The 13904-nt window shown below is 45.6% G+C and overlaps 1 protein-coding gene across 2 annotated transcripts in view; it reads left to right on the top strand.

Annotated features, from left to right (window-relative positions):
* Positions 1-13904, top strand: part of LOC143293081 (1-phosphatidylinositol 3-phosphate 5-kinase-like) — a 122969-nt gene that overhangs the window by 3430 nt on the left and 105635 nt on the right. For both annotated transcript variants that reach the window (XM_076603968.1, XM_076603967.1), the window contains exons 2-7: positions 1096-1241; positions 6024-6314; positions 6668-6798; positions 7194-7383; positions 8209-8425; positions 13120-13243. In XM_076603968.1, the coding sequence (XP_076460083.1) occupies positions 1124-1241; positions 6024-6314; positions 6668-6798; positions 7194-7383; positions 8209-8425; positions 13120-13243 (1071 nt within the window). In that variant the 5' untranslated portion in view covers positions 1096-1123. The remainder of the gene's footprint in view (positions 1-1095; positions 1242-6023; positions 6315-6667; positions 6799-7193; positions 7384-8208; positions 8426-13119; positions 13244-13904) is intronic.

Raw genomic sequence — 13904 nt, 5'->3', positions numbered from 1 at the left:
AAATATAGACAGAGGTAGAAAGGACTTTGAGGTTGAGTGCTGTTTATGCTGTGAGCAGATGACCTGCATTGGAAATATAGACAGAGGTAGAAAGGACTTTGAGGTTGAGTGCTGTTTATGCTGTGAGCAGATGACCTGCATTGGAAATATAGACAGAGGTAGAAAGGACTTTGAGGTTGAGTGCTGTTTATGCTGTGAGCAGATGACCTGCATTGGAAATATAGACAGAGGTAGAAAGGACTTTGAGGTTGAGTGCTGTTTATGCTGTGAGCAGATGATCAATGTTCTCTCTATGGGTTGTGACTCCTTTTGGGTCACTCTGGGCGACAGCACAGTGTTTGATAGTACAGGGCTGGGCTGATAAAGACACCATCATTATAATAATAATGATAATGGATACTTGTTGAGCGCTTTCCTCCCTGAAAGGGAGCTCAAAGTGCTTTACAATAAACATAACGCGCGCGCGCACACACACACACACACACACACACACACACACACACACACACGCACACACAATAACTTGAAAAAAATATCATTGTGCAAAAATCATTTATCATCATTATATTATTTTCTCATCATCAAATATGGAATCATCATCATAAAGGTGTTATCATCATTGTATATGTTGTCGTTGTTTATGTGTTATCATCATTATATATATTATTGTCATCGTATAGGTTATCACCATGGTTGAGAATGATTAAGTGGAAGGGGTGGCAGCCTCAGCACAGCTAAGTCTTCTTTGCCTTAAAGAGGTTGATGGTTCATAGGTCATGCACTGGGTTTTGCTTTATTTTCCAGATGTGATACAGTTTAGTGTTTATGGCATTTGAATTAAACAAACAAACAAAAATTTGGCAGTCCTGATATGGCCCTGTTGGCTGGATTAAAGTAACAATATCTTCTTCCTCGTTTGTGGGCTGCAACTCCCATGTTCATGAGTATGTGTTGTATGTGAGTATACATTGTATGTACACGAGTGGGTTTTTATGTGTATGACCCTCTTTACCCCACCATGTACTGATGTAGGCAGCCATATTCCGTTTTTGAAGAATAACATTATGAATGTGAAAGGTGACACTGTGATTGCAGCTGACAGGAGAGTAATGCTGTTGTGACCATGGCCAAACTGAATCCGTGGGACGACACCCCAACCACCTTCACGGAGTTTGGTCCCCTCAGCTCCGAAGTGAAGCCAGCTGGCAGTTTCTTTTCAAGATGGCTGCGGAGAGGAAAAGGTACCAAAGACTGTCAAGGCATTTTGCCCTGAATGATTGTGCCTACATTTTAAGCACTCATTTTTGATTAAGCACTGCTTCAGCTTGAAGCAAAGGTGAAGCAAGATTTAATGTGTTATTTTGGTGATTCCATTTATAAAATGGGAACATGGAAAATATGAAATAATGATGGGCATTGCTAGCTGAAAGTTGAAATGTTTTTTTATGACAGTATACCTTGCTCTGATATGTTCATTTTCTGCTCTGTTATACCTTGCTCTGATGGTGCGTCTAACGTTTTCACTCTGTGCCAGCCCTGAGTCAGAACGGATGAGTCATACCACAGACCTTCAGACAGGTGGGACCATCTGGGGCTGATTGATGGTCAGATCACACAGCAGTTCTCTGAAGGCAGTGTGGGGCAGAATGAAATCACATCATTTTCATTTGCACATCCGTTGTCACCTGTTGTCCAGGCACATATGTTGGATTTTTTTATTTTTTATCTACTTTATTGTTTATGACACCACTTATTGTTTATGGCACTAGTGAAAAATCTAACAACAAAACAACAAAACAGTGGATAACAAACAACAACAGGGGTTGAAAAGGAAACTGTGAAGGGTCAAGTCTTGTTTATTTGAGTGGAGATTGAAGTTGTAGTATTTGCTGTCATTGGCAGCAGTTACAGTGATGTAGATTATACTGTCAAAATAGTGTTTGCTTCCAGGGAGTAACTGAAGTGAAGTGAAGTGATGTATATGCTGTGTGTGTTCAGGAGAGGAGGCAGAGCACTAAGTGATGTATATGCTGTGTGTGTTCAGGAGAGGAGGCAGAGCAGTAAAGTGATGTATATGCTGTGTGTGTTCAGGAGAGGAGGCAGAGCACTAAGTGATGTATATGCTGTGTGTTCAGGAGAGGAGGCAGAGCAGTGAAGTGATGTATATGCTGTGTGTGTTCAGGAGAGGAGGCAGAGCAGTGAAGTGATGTATATGCTGTGTGTGTTCAGGAGAGGAGGCAGAGCACTAAGTGATGTATATGCTGTGTGTGTTCAGGAGAGGAGGCAGAGCACTAAGTGATGTATATGCTGTGTGTGTTCAGGAGAGGAGGCAGAGCAGTGAAGTGATGTATATGCTGTGTGTTCAGGAGAGGAGGCAGAGCACTCAGTGATGTATATGCTGTGTGTGTTCAGGAGAGGAGGCAGAGCAGTGAAGTGATGTATATGCTGTGTGTGTTCAGGAGAGGAGGCAGAGCAGTGAAGTGATGTATATGCTGTGTGTGTTCAGGAGAGGAGGCAGAGCACTAAGTGATGTATATGCTGTGTGTGTTCAGGAGAGGAGGCAGAGCAGTGAAGTGATGTATATGCTGTGTGTGTTCAGGAGAGGAGGCAGAGCACTCAGTGATGTATATGCTGTGTGTTCAGGAGAGGAGGCAGAGCACTAAGTGATGTATATGCTGTGTGTGTTCAGGAGAGGAGGCAGAGCACTCAGTGATGTATATGCTGTGTGTGTTCAGGAGAGGAGGCAGAGCACTGAAGTGATGTATATGCTGTGTGTGTTCAGGAGAGGAGGCAGAGCACTAAGTGATGTATATGCTGTGTGTTCAGGAGAGGAGGCAGAGCACTAAGTGATGTATATGCTGTGTGTGTTCAGGAGAGGAGGCAGAGCAGTAAGTGATGTATATGCTGTGTGTGTTCAGGAGAGGAGGCAGAGCACTAAGTGATGTATATGCTGTGTGTTCAGGAGAGGAGGCAGAGCAGTGAAGTGATGTATATGCTGTGTGTGTTCAGGAGAGGAGGCAGAGCAGTGAAGTGATGTATATGCTGTGTGTGTTCAGGAGAGGAGGCAGAGCACTAAGTGATGTATATGCTGTGTGTTCAGGAGAGGAGGCAGAGCACTAAGTGATGTATATGCTGTGTGTTCAGGAGAGGAGGCAGAGCACTAAGTGATGTATATGCTGTGTGTTCAGGAGAGGAGGCAGAGCACTAAGTGATGTATATGCTGTGTGTTCAGGAGAGGAGGCAGAGCACTAAGTGATGTATATGCTGTGTGTTCAGGAGAGGAGGCAGAGCAGTGAAGTGATGTATATGCTGTGTGTGTTCAGGAGAGGAGGCAGAGCACTAAGTGATGTATATGCTGTGTGTGTTCAGGAGAGGAGGCAGAGCACTAAGTGATGTATATGCTGTGTGTGTTCAGGAGAGGAGGCAGAGCACTCAAGTGATGTATATGCTGTGTGTTCAGGAGAGGAGGCAGAGCACTAAGTGATGTATATGCTGTGTGTGTTCAGGAGAGGAGGCAGAGCACTAAGTGATGTATATGCTGTGTGTGTTCAGGAGAGGAGGCAGAGCACTAAGTGATGTATATGCTGTGTGTGTTCAGGAGAGGAGGCAGAGCACTAAGTGATGTATATGCTGTGTGTGTTCAGGAGAGGAGGCAGAGCACTCAGTGATGTATATGCTGTGTGTGTTCAGGAGAGGAGGCAGAGCACTAAGTGATGTATATGCTGTGTGTGTTCAGGAGAGGAGGCAGAGCACTAAGTGATGTATATGCTGTGTGTGTTCAGGAGAGGAGGCAGAGCACTAAGTGATGTATATGCTGTGTGTGTTCAGGAGAGGAGGCAGAGCACTAAGTGATGTATATGCTGTGTGTGTTCAGGAGAGGAGGCAGAGCACTAAGTGATGTATATGCTGTGTGTGTTCAGGAGAGGAGGCAGAGCACTAAGTGATGTATATGCTGTGTGTGTTCAGGAGAGGAGGCAGAGCACTAAGTGATGTATATGCTGTGTGTGTTCAGGAGAGGAGGCAGAGCACTAAGTGATGTATATGCTGTGTGTGTTCAGGAGAGGAGGCAGAGCACTAAGTGATGTATATGCTGTGTGTGTTCAGGAGAGGAGGCAGAGCACTAAGTGATGTATATGCTGTGTGTGTTCAGGAGAGGAGGCAGAGCACTAAGTGATGTATATGCTGTGTGTGTTCAGGAGAGGAGGCAGAGCACTAAGTGATGTATATGCTGTGTGTGTTCAGGAGAGGAGGCAGAGCACTAAGTGATGTATATGCTGTGTGTGTTCAGGAGAGGAGGCAGAGCACTAAGTGATGTATATGCTGTGTGTGTTCAGGAGAGGAGGCAGAGCACTAAGTGATGTATATGCTGTGTGTGTTCAGGAGAGGAGGCAGAGCACTAAGTGATGTATATGCTGTGTGTGTTCAGGAGAGGAGGCAGAGCACTAAGTGATGTATATGCTGTGTGTGTTCAGGAGAGGAGGCAGAGCACTAAGTGATGTATATGCTGTGTGTGTTCAGGAGAGGAGGCAGAGCACTAAGTGATGTATATGCTGTGTGTTCAGGAGAGGAGGCAGAGCACTAAGTGATGTATATGCTGTGTGTGTTCAGGAGAGGAGGCAGAGCACTAAGTGATGTATATGCTGTGTGTGTTCAGGAGAGGAGGCAGAGCACTAAGTGATGTATATGCTGTGTGTGTTCAGGAGAGGAGGCAGAGCACTAAGTGATGTATATGCTGTGTGTTCAGGAGAGGAGGCAGAGCACTAAGTGATGTATATGCTGTGTGTGTTCAGGAGAGGAGGCAGAGCACTAAGTGATGTATATGCTGTGTGTGTTCAGGAGAGGAGGCAGAGCACTAAGTGATGTATATGCTGTGTGTGTTCAGGAGAGGAGGCAGAGCACTAAGTGATGTATATGCTGTGTGTGTTCAGGAGAGGAGGCAGAGCACTAAGTGATGTATATGCTGTGTGTGTTCAGGAGAGGAGGCAGAGCACTAAGTGATGTATATGCTGTGTGTTCAGGAGAGGAGGCAGAGCACTAAGTGATGTATATGCTGTGTGTGTTCAGGAGAGGAGGCAGAGCACTAAGTGATGTATATGCTGTGTGTGTTCAGGAGAGGAGGCAGAGCACTAAGTGATGTATATGCTGTGTGTGTTCAGGAGAGGAGGCAGAGCACTAAGTGATGTATATGCTGTGTGTGTTCAGGAGAGGAGGCAGAGCACTAAGTGATGTATATGCTGTGTGTTCAGGAGAGGAGGCAGAGCACTAAGTGATGTATATGCTGTGTGTGTTCAGGAGAGGAGGCAGAGCACTAAGTGATGTATATGCTGTGTGTGTTCAGGAGAGGAGGCAGAGCACTCAGTGATGTATATGCTGTGTGTGTTCAGGAGAGGAGGCAGAGCACTAAGTGATGTATATGCTGTGTGTGTTCAGGAGAGGAGGCAGAGCACTCAGTGATGTATATGCTGTGTGTGTTCAGGAGAGGAGGCAGAGCACTAAGTGATGTATATGCTGTGTGTGTTCAGGAGAGGAGGCAGAGCACTAAGTGATGTATATGCTGTGTGTGTTCAGGAGAGGAGGCAGAGCACTAAGTGATGTATATGCTGTGTGTTCAGGAGAGGAGGCAGAGCACTAAGTGATGTATATGCTGTGTGTTCAGGAGAGGAGGCAGAGCACTCAGTGATGTATATGCTGTGTGTTCAGGAGAGGAGGCAGAGCAGTGAAGTGATGTATATGCTGTGTGTGTTCAGGAGAGGAGGCAGAGCACTGAAGTGATGTATATGCTGTGTGTGTTCAGGAGAGGAGGCAGAGCACTAAGTGATGTATATGCTGTGTGTGTTCAGGAGAGGAGGCAGAGCACTAAGTGATGTATATGCTGTGTGTGTTCAGGAGAGGAGGCAGAGCACTAAGTGATGTATATGCTGTGTGTTCAGGAGAGGAGGCAGAGCAGTGAAGTGATGTATATGCTGTGTGTGTTCAGGAGAGGAGGCAGAGCACTAAGTGATGTATATGCTGTGTGTGTTCAGGAGAGGAGGCAGAGCACTCAGGAAGCTCCTCCAGAACGGGCAGCACCCCGTCCTCCAGGGAGGGCTCAGTGGAGCGGCGACAGCTGTCGGCCCAGTCGTACACGGCCATAGAGAGGCTGGCTTGGGCTGGGTCTGCAGAAAGACTGCTGTCCCGTAGAATGGACGTCGGCACTGGTGGTGCTGGTGGGAGTGGTGGTGGTGGGAGTGGGGATGGAGACGGTGATGAGAGCGCTGTTGAGGAGCGCGTGTCTGACCAGGCAAAGGTGGAGGAGGAAGAGACCAGTTCTGTGGGTAAGACACCTCCTGTTATTTTAGTTTGATTTGTATCTGTTTATGTTGTTTGTATTACACCACAGATGTATTGGTTTATGTACAGTCAGTGTCTTGTTTTGCTTTCCCTTATGTAACTGCTGAGTATTATCTGTATTGCTGAGTGCAGACTTGATCAAACTGGGCAAATGAAGAAACCGTGACCCTAAGGTCAGTGGTTGAAATACTGGATGTGTGAAGAAACCGTGACCCAAAGAGCGGCTGAAATGTGGGACATATGAAGAAACAGTGAATTAGTGTGCTCAACAAAAAACCTAAAATAAACTGTATATCAGTATTATTGGCTGCATTTTTGCCTGTTGTTTGACCTTCAGGTGGAGACAACTCGAGCCCGTCAGGTGAAAGTTCAGACGGTCGGTTGGGACAGATGGCGGACAGGATGGCTCCTCGCAATCTGTCCAGCGTTCTGAGTCGACTCAGTAACATCCTGGACAGGAGAAGCACAGTGAGGGAACACGTTTCTTGTCTCTGTCACTGTCTGTGCTGTGGATAGTGCTTTGTTAGGTTCATCATCTTCTTCAGTTTGGAGTGATGTTAGATGTGTGTGTTTGATGAAAGACAGGAATCATGTTTCAAAATGAGTTTTCCCCTTGAATTTTTGTGCTATCCTTATCTGTTGTATATGTAAAAAAAAAAAAAAAAAAAAAAAAGTGTTTAAGACTAAGTTCTTATTGTTGCATTAATGTGATACTCTATGTGTGTTTGAGCAGAAGTATCCTTTGAGAGGGATAGATAAAGAGATATATATTGTATTGTTTTGTTTTGTATTGTATTATGCCCTTCCCCCTTGGCATGGCCCAATCTAATCGGCTGGTACAGAAGTGTGATGTGTTTGGCCAGACGCCCCAGACGTACAAGGACAGTGACTTCAAGCAGTACTGGATGCCGGACAGCAGCTGCAAGGAGTGCTACGACTGTGGGGACCGCTTCACCACCTTCCGCCGGCGCCACCACTGCCGCATCTGTGGACAGATCTTCTGCAGCAAATGCTGCAACCAGGAACTGCCAGGAAAGATCATCGGCTACAAAGGTCAGCACTGCTGATGGCTTGGTGCTGCGTCGTGTGGTTTGGTCGGCGTGTTGTCTGTGTGAAGTGATGGGCACAATAGCCAAGTGGTCAAAGCACTGGACTTTCAATTTGAGGGTCCCGGGTTCAAAACTCAGTAACGGCGCCTGGTGGGTAAAGGGTGGAAATTTTTCCGATTTTCCAGGTCAACATATGCGCAGACCTGCTTGTGCCAGAACCCCCTTCGTGTGTATAAGCAAGCAGAAGATAAACACACGCGTTAAAAATCCTGTAATCCATGTCAGTGTTCGGTGGGTTATGAAAACAAGAACATACCCAGCATGCACACCCCTGAAAACGGAGTATGACTGCCTACATGGCAGGGTAAAAATGGTCATACGCTTGTATACATAGGAGTGAATGTAGGAGTTGCAATCCACAACGGAAGAAGTCTGCATGAAGTTTTTATCTGTGTGTGAATAGTCTGTGTGTTTGATAAAGATGAGTGCTGTTTGTTATTTTGGTCACCTTCTGTAGAATGCTTTCTGTGGAGTGCAGTGGGATGGACATTGGTGGTGGTGGTGATGTAAGTTTTAAACCATTTGTTAAATGCCTTGGGAGTGATTATAGACCAGGCACAATCTATGTGTTAAGGTGTCATTTTACACCCACCTGTCCTCTGAGTGTGAGTGTGTGTAATGACCATTTAGAACAAGTTTAATGTCTCATCATTATTGAAACGACACACCAGTGTGTGTGTGGGACGGGGGTGTGGGTGTCGGGAGGGGTGTGTGTACAGTGATCATTAAAACCTGTTAACCGTCTGCCCATAACTGCCTTGCTGTGCAGGGGGGATCCGTGTGTGTGACTACTGCTGTAAAGTGGTGCAGCGCTACACGCACCAGTCAGTGTCGACGGGGGAGGTGAAGGTCCTTCGTGACGAGATCCGCAACATGTCGTCTGGCCAGCTGGACATGGAGTCTGGCAGCTTTGAGTACGGCATGTGGTCGCCCGTCACCAAGCGGCGACCTCTGGCCAAAGAGGACCTCACCCTGCCGCAGCAAAGGTGGGTTGGAGTTCCTTCCCCTTGCTTCCTCCACTCTCCCGTTTCCCGTCTTCTTTTTTAAAAATCTTTTTCTTTTTCTCTTTTTTTCTCTGTTCCCTCCCATATCCTTTCTTCTCTTGGAAAAAAAATTCTTCTTTTTTATCTCTTCCTTCTGCCCTCCTGTTTCCTCTCTTCTCTTGAAAAAATCTTGTTTGTTTTTTCTCTCTTTTCCTTTGAACTCACTTAGTACTGCCAGTTTGCATCCAGGATTTTCCTCACAGACAGCCCATTTGTGTGGATAAGTGCAGGAATCATACACACACTAAAAAAAAAAAAGTTATTGAAAGTTGGGAAACAGATTTTTCAAAAGTGATAAGTAACACAATGAAATGTTTGGGAACAAAATATAAATGCTCATTACATTCCAATTCTATCTTCCCGAGAGGTAGAAAGTATCCATTCTTTTTTTCTTCTGAATTCCTCTGGTTAGCAAGACCACAGAAAGCACAATAGTTCAGTTATATTTTACTGGTTGCCTGGAATTTTTTTCTTTTTTGTCATATCTGTGTGCCATATTCATCCTCTGATTGCAACAGATGTATAAACTATAGAATGGCAAGTCATATTCATCCTCTGTTTGCAAAAGATGTATAAACTATAGAATGGCAAGTCATATTCATCCTCTGTTTGCAAAAGATGTATAAACTATAGAATGGCAAGTCATATTCATCCTCTGTTTGCAAAAGATGTGTAAACGATAGAATGGCAAGTCATATTCATCCTCTGTTTGCAAAAGATGTGTGAACTATAGAATGGCAAGTCATATCCATCCTCTGTTTGCAAAAGATGTGTAAACTATAGAATGGCAAGTCATATTCATCCTCTGTTTGCAAAAGATGTGTAAACTATAGAATGGCAAGTCATATTCATCCTCTGTTTACAGAAGATGTGTAAACTATAGAATGGCAAGTCATATTCATCCTCTGTTTGCAAAAGATGTGTAAACTATAGAATGGCAAGTCATATTCATCCTCTGTTTGCAAAAGATGTGTAAACTATAGAATGGCAAGTCATATTCATCCTCTGTTTGCAAAAGATGTGTAAACTATAGAATGGCAAGTCATATTCATCCTCTGTTTGCAAAAGATGTGTCCACTGTACATCACACACTGTCCACAATGTCCACTGTCCACATCACACACTGCCCACAATGTCCACTGTCCACTGTACATCACACACACTGTCCACAATGTCCACTGTCCACTGTACATCACACACACTGTCCACAATGTCCACTGTCCACATCACACACTGTCCACAATGTCCACTGTCCACTGTACATCACACACACTGTCCACAATGTCCACTGTCCACTGTACATCACACACACTGTCCACAATGTCCACTGTCCACTGTACATCACACACACTGTCCACAATGTCCACTGTCCACTGTACATCACACACACTGTCCACAATGTCCACTGTCCACTGTACATCACACACACTGTCCACAATGTCCACTGTCCACTGTACATCATACACTGTCCACAATGTCCACTGTACATTACACACACTGTCCACAATGTCCACTGTCCACATCACACACTGTCCACAATGTCCACTGTCCACTGTACATCACACACACTGTCCGCAATGTCCACTGTCCACATCACACACTGTCCACAATGTCCACTGTCCACATCACACACTGTCCACAATGTCCACTGTCCACTGTACATCACACACACTGTCCACAATGTCCACTGTACATCACACACACTGTCCACAATGTCCACTGTCCACTGTACATCACACACACTGTCCACAATGTCCACTGTCCACTGTACATCACACACACTGTCCACAATGTCCACTGTCCACATCACACACTGTCCACAATGTCCACTGTCCACTGTACATAACACACAATGTCCACTGTCCACATCACACACTGTCCACAATGTCCACTGTCCACTGTACATCACACACACTGTCCACAATGTCCACTGTCCACATCACACACACTGTCCACAATGTCCACTGTCCACTGTACATCACACACACTGTCCGCAATGTCCACTGTCCACATCACACACTGTCCACAATGTCCACTGTCCACATCACACACTGTCCACAATGTCCACTGTCCACATCACACACTGTCCACAATGTCCACTGTCCACATCACACACACTGTCCACAATGTCCACTGTACATCACACACACTGTCCACAATGTCCACTGTACATCACACACACTGTCCACAATGTCCACTGTCCACTGTACATCACACACACTGTCCACAATGTCCACTGTCCACATCACACACTGTCCACAATGTCCACTGTCCACTGTACATCACACACACTGTCCACAATGTCCACTGTCCACATCACACACTGTCCACACTGTCCACATCACACACTGTCCACAATGTCCACTGTCCACATCACACACTGTCCACAATGTCCACTGTCCACATCACACACTGTCCACAATGTCCACTGTCCACAATGTCCACTGTCCACATCACACACTGTCCACAATGTCCACTGTCCACTGTACATCACACACACTGTCCACAATGTCCACTGTCCACTGTATACATCACACACACTGTCCACAATGTCCACTGTCCACATCACACACACCGTCCACAATGTCCACTGTACATCACACACACTGTCCACAATGTCCACTGTCCACTGTACATCACACACACTGTCCACAATGTCCACTGTCCACATCACACACTGTCCACAATGTCCACTGTCCACTGTACATCACACACACTGTCCACAATGTCCACTGTCCACTGTACATCACACACACTGTCCACAATGTCCACTGTCCACATCACACACACCGTCCACAATGTCCACTGTACATCACACACACTGTCCACAATGTCCACTGTCCACTGTACATCACACACACTGTCCACAATGTCCACTGTCCACATCACACACTGTCCACAATGTCCACTGTACATCACACACACTGTCCACAATGCCCACTGTCAACATCACACACACTGTCCACAATGTCCACTGTCCACTGTACACATCACACACACTGTCCACAATGTCCACTGTCCACTGTACATCACACACACTGTCCACAATGTCCACTGTCCACTGTACATCACACACACTGTCCACAATGTCCACTGTCCACATCACACACACTGTCCACAATGTCCACTGTCCACTGTACACATCACACACACTGTCCACAATGTCCACTGTCCACATCACACACACTGTCCACAATGTCCACTGTCCACTGTACATCACACACACTGTCCACAATGTCCACTGTCCACATCACACACACTGTCCACAATGTCCACTGTCCACTGTCCACATCACACACACTGTCCACAATGTCCACTGTCCACTGTACATCACACACACTGTCCACAATGTCCACTGTCCACTGTCCACATCACACACACTGTCCACAATGTCTACTGTCCACTGTACACATCACACACTGTCCGCAATGTCCACTGTCCACATCACACACTGTACATCACACACACTGTCCGCAATGTCTACTGTCCACTGTACACATCACACACACTGTCCACAATGTCCACTGTACACATCACACACACTGTCCACAATGTCCACTGTCCACATCACACACTGTCCGCAATGTCTACTGTCCACTGTACACATCACACACACTGTCCACAATGTCCACTGTCCACTGTACACATCACACACACTGTCCACAATGTCCACTGTCCACTGTACACATCACACACACTGTCCGCAATGTCTACTGTCCACTGTACACATCACACACACTGTCCACTGTCCACTGTACATCACACACACTGTACACATCACACACACTGTCCACAATGTCCACTGTCCACTGTACATCACACACACTGTCCACATCACACACACTGTCCACTGTATACATCACACACACTGTCCGCAATGTCTACTGTCCACTGTACACATCACACACACTGTCCACAATGTCCACTGTCCACATCACACACACTGTCCACAATGTCTACTGTCCACTGTACACATCACACACACTGTCCACAATGTCTACTGTCCACTGTACACATCACACACACTGTCCACAATGTCCACTGTCCACTGTACATCACACACACTGTCCACAATGTCTACTGTCCACTGTACACATCACACACTGTCCGCAATGTCCACTGTCCACATCACACACTGTACATCACACACACTGTCCGCAATGTCTACTGTCCACTGTACACATCACACACACTGTCCACAATGTCCACTGTCCACTGTACACATCACACACTGTCCGCAATGTATACTGTCCACTGTACACATCACACACACTGTCCACAATGTCTACTGTCCACTGTACACATCACACACACTGTCCACAATGTCCACTGTCCACTGTCCACATCACACACACTGTCCACTGTCCACTGTATACATCACACACACTGTCCACTGTCCACTGTACACATCACACACACTGTCCACTGTCCACTGTACACATCACACACACTGTACACATCACACACACTGTCCACAATGTCTACTGTCCACTGTCCACATCACACACACTGTCCACAATGTCCACTGTCCACTGTCCACATCACACACACTGTCCACTGTATACATCACACACACTGTCCGCAATGTCTACTGTCCACTGTCCACATCACACACACTGTCCACTGTCCACTTTCAGGTCCAGCACATCCCCGGAGATGACGAGTTCTGGGACAGAGAAGTCGGCGCCCTTTGACCTGACGCCGCAGTCGGAGTTCTCCAGTCAGGAAAGTCTGCTGATGGAAACCAGGCTGCTGACCCAGGTCAGCGCTCACTTCACTCGTGGTGTCTACACCTGTTTTATGATGTCCGTCATTGTGCTGCTGTGGGATGTACAATCCATGTTTGTGTACACATATCTAGATTCCATCTCACTGTGTTTCTGTAGGATTTACAATCCATGTTTGTGTACACATATCTAAATTCCATCTCACTGTGTTTCTGTTGGATCTACAATCCATGTTTGTGTATATATACCTAAATTCCATCTCACTGTGTTTCTGTTGGATCTACAATCCATGTCTATGTACACATATGTAAATTCCATCTCACTGTGTTTCTGTTGGATCTACAATCCATGTTTGTGTATACATATCTAAATTCCATCTCACTGTGTTTCTGTTGGATTTACAATCCATGTTTGTGTACACATATCTAAATTCCATCTCACTGTGTTTCTGTAGGATTTACAATCCATGTTTGTGTAGACATATCTAAATTCCATCTCACTGTGTTTCTGTTGGATTTACAATCCATGTTTGTGTATACATATCTAAATTCCATCTCACTGTGTTTCTGTTGGATTTACAATCCATGTTTGTGTAAACATATCTAAATTCCATCTCTTTGTGTTTCTGTTGGATTTACAATCCATGTTTGTGTATATATATCTAAATTCCATCTCACTATGTTTCTGTTAGATCC

This window comes from Babylonia areolata, chromosome 18 (assembly GCF_041734735.1).
Source record: "Babylonia areolata isolate BAREFJ2019XMU chromosome 18, ASM4173473v1, whole genome shotgun sequence".
NCBI lineage: Eukaryota > Metazoa > Mollusca > Gastropoda > Neogastropoda > Buccinidae > Babylonia > Babylonia areolata.
This window is presented reverse-complemented; position numbering and strand designations above follow the sequence as displayed.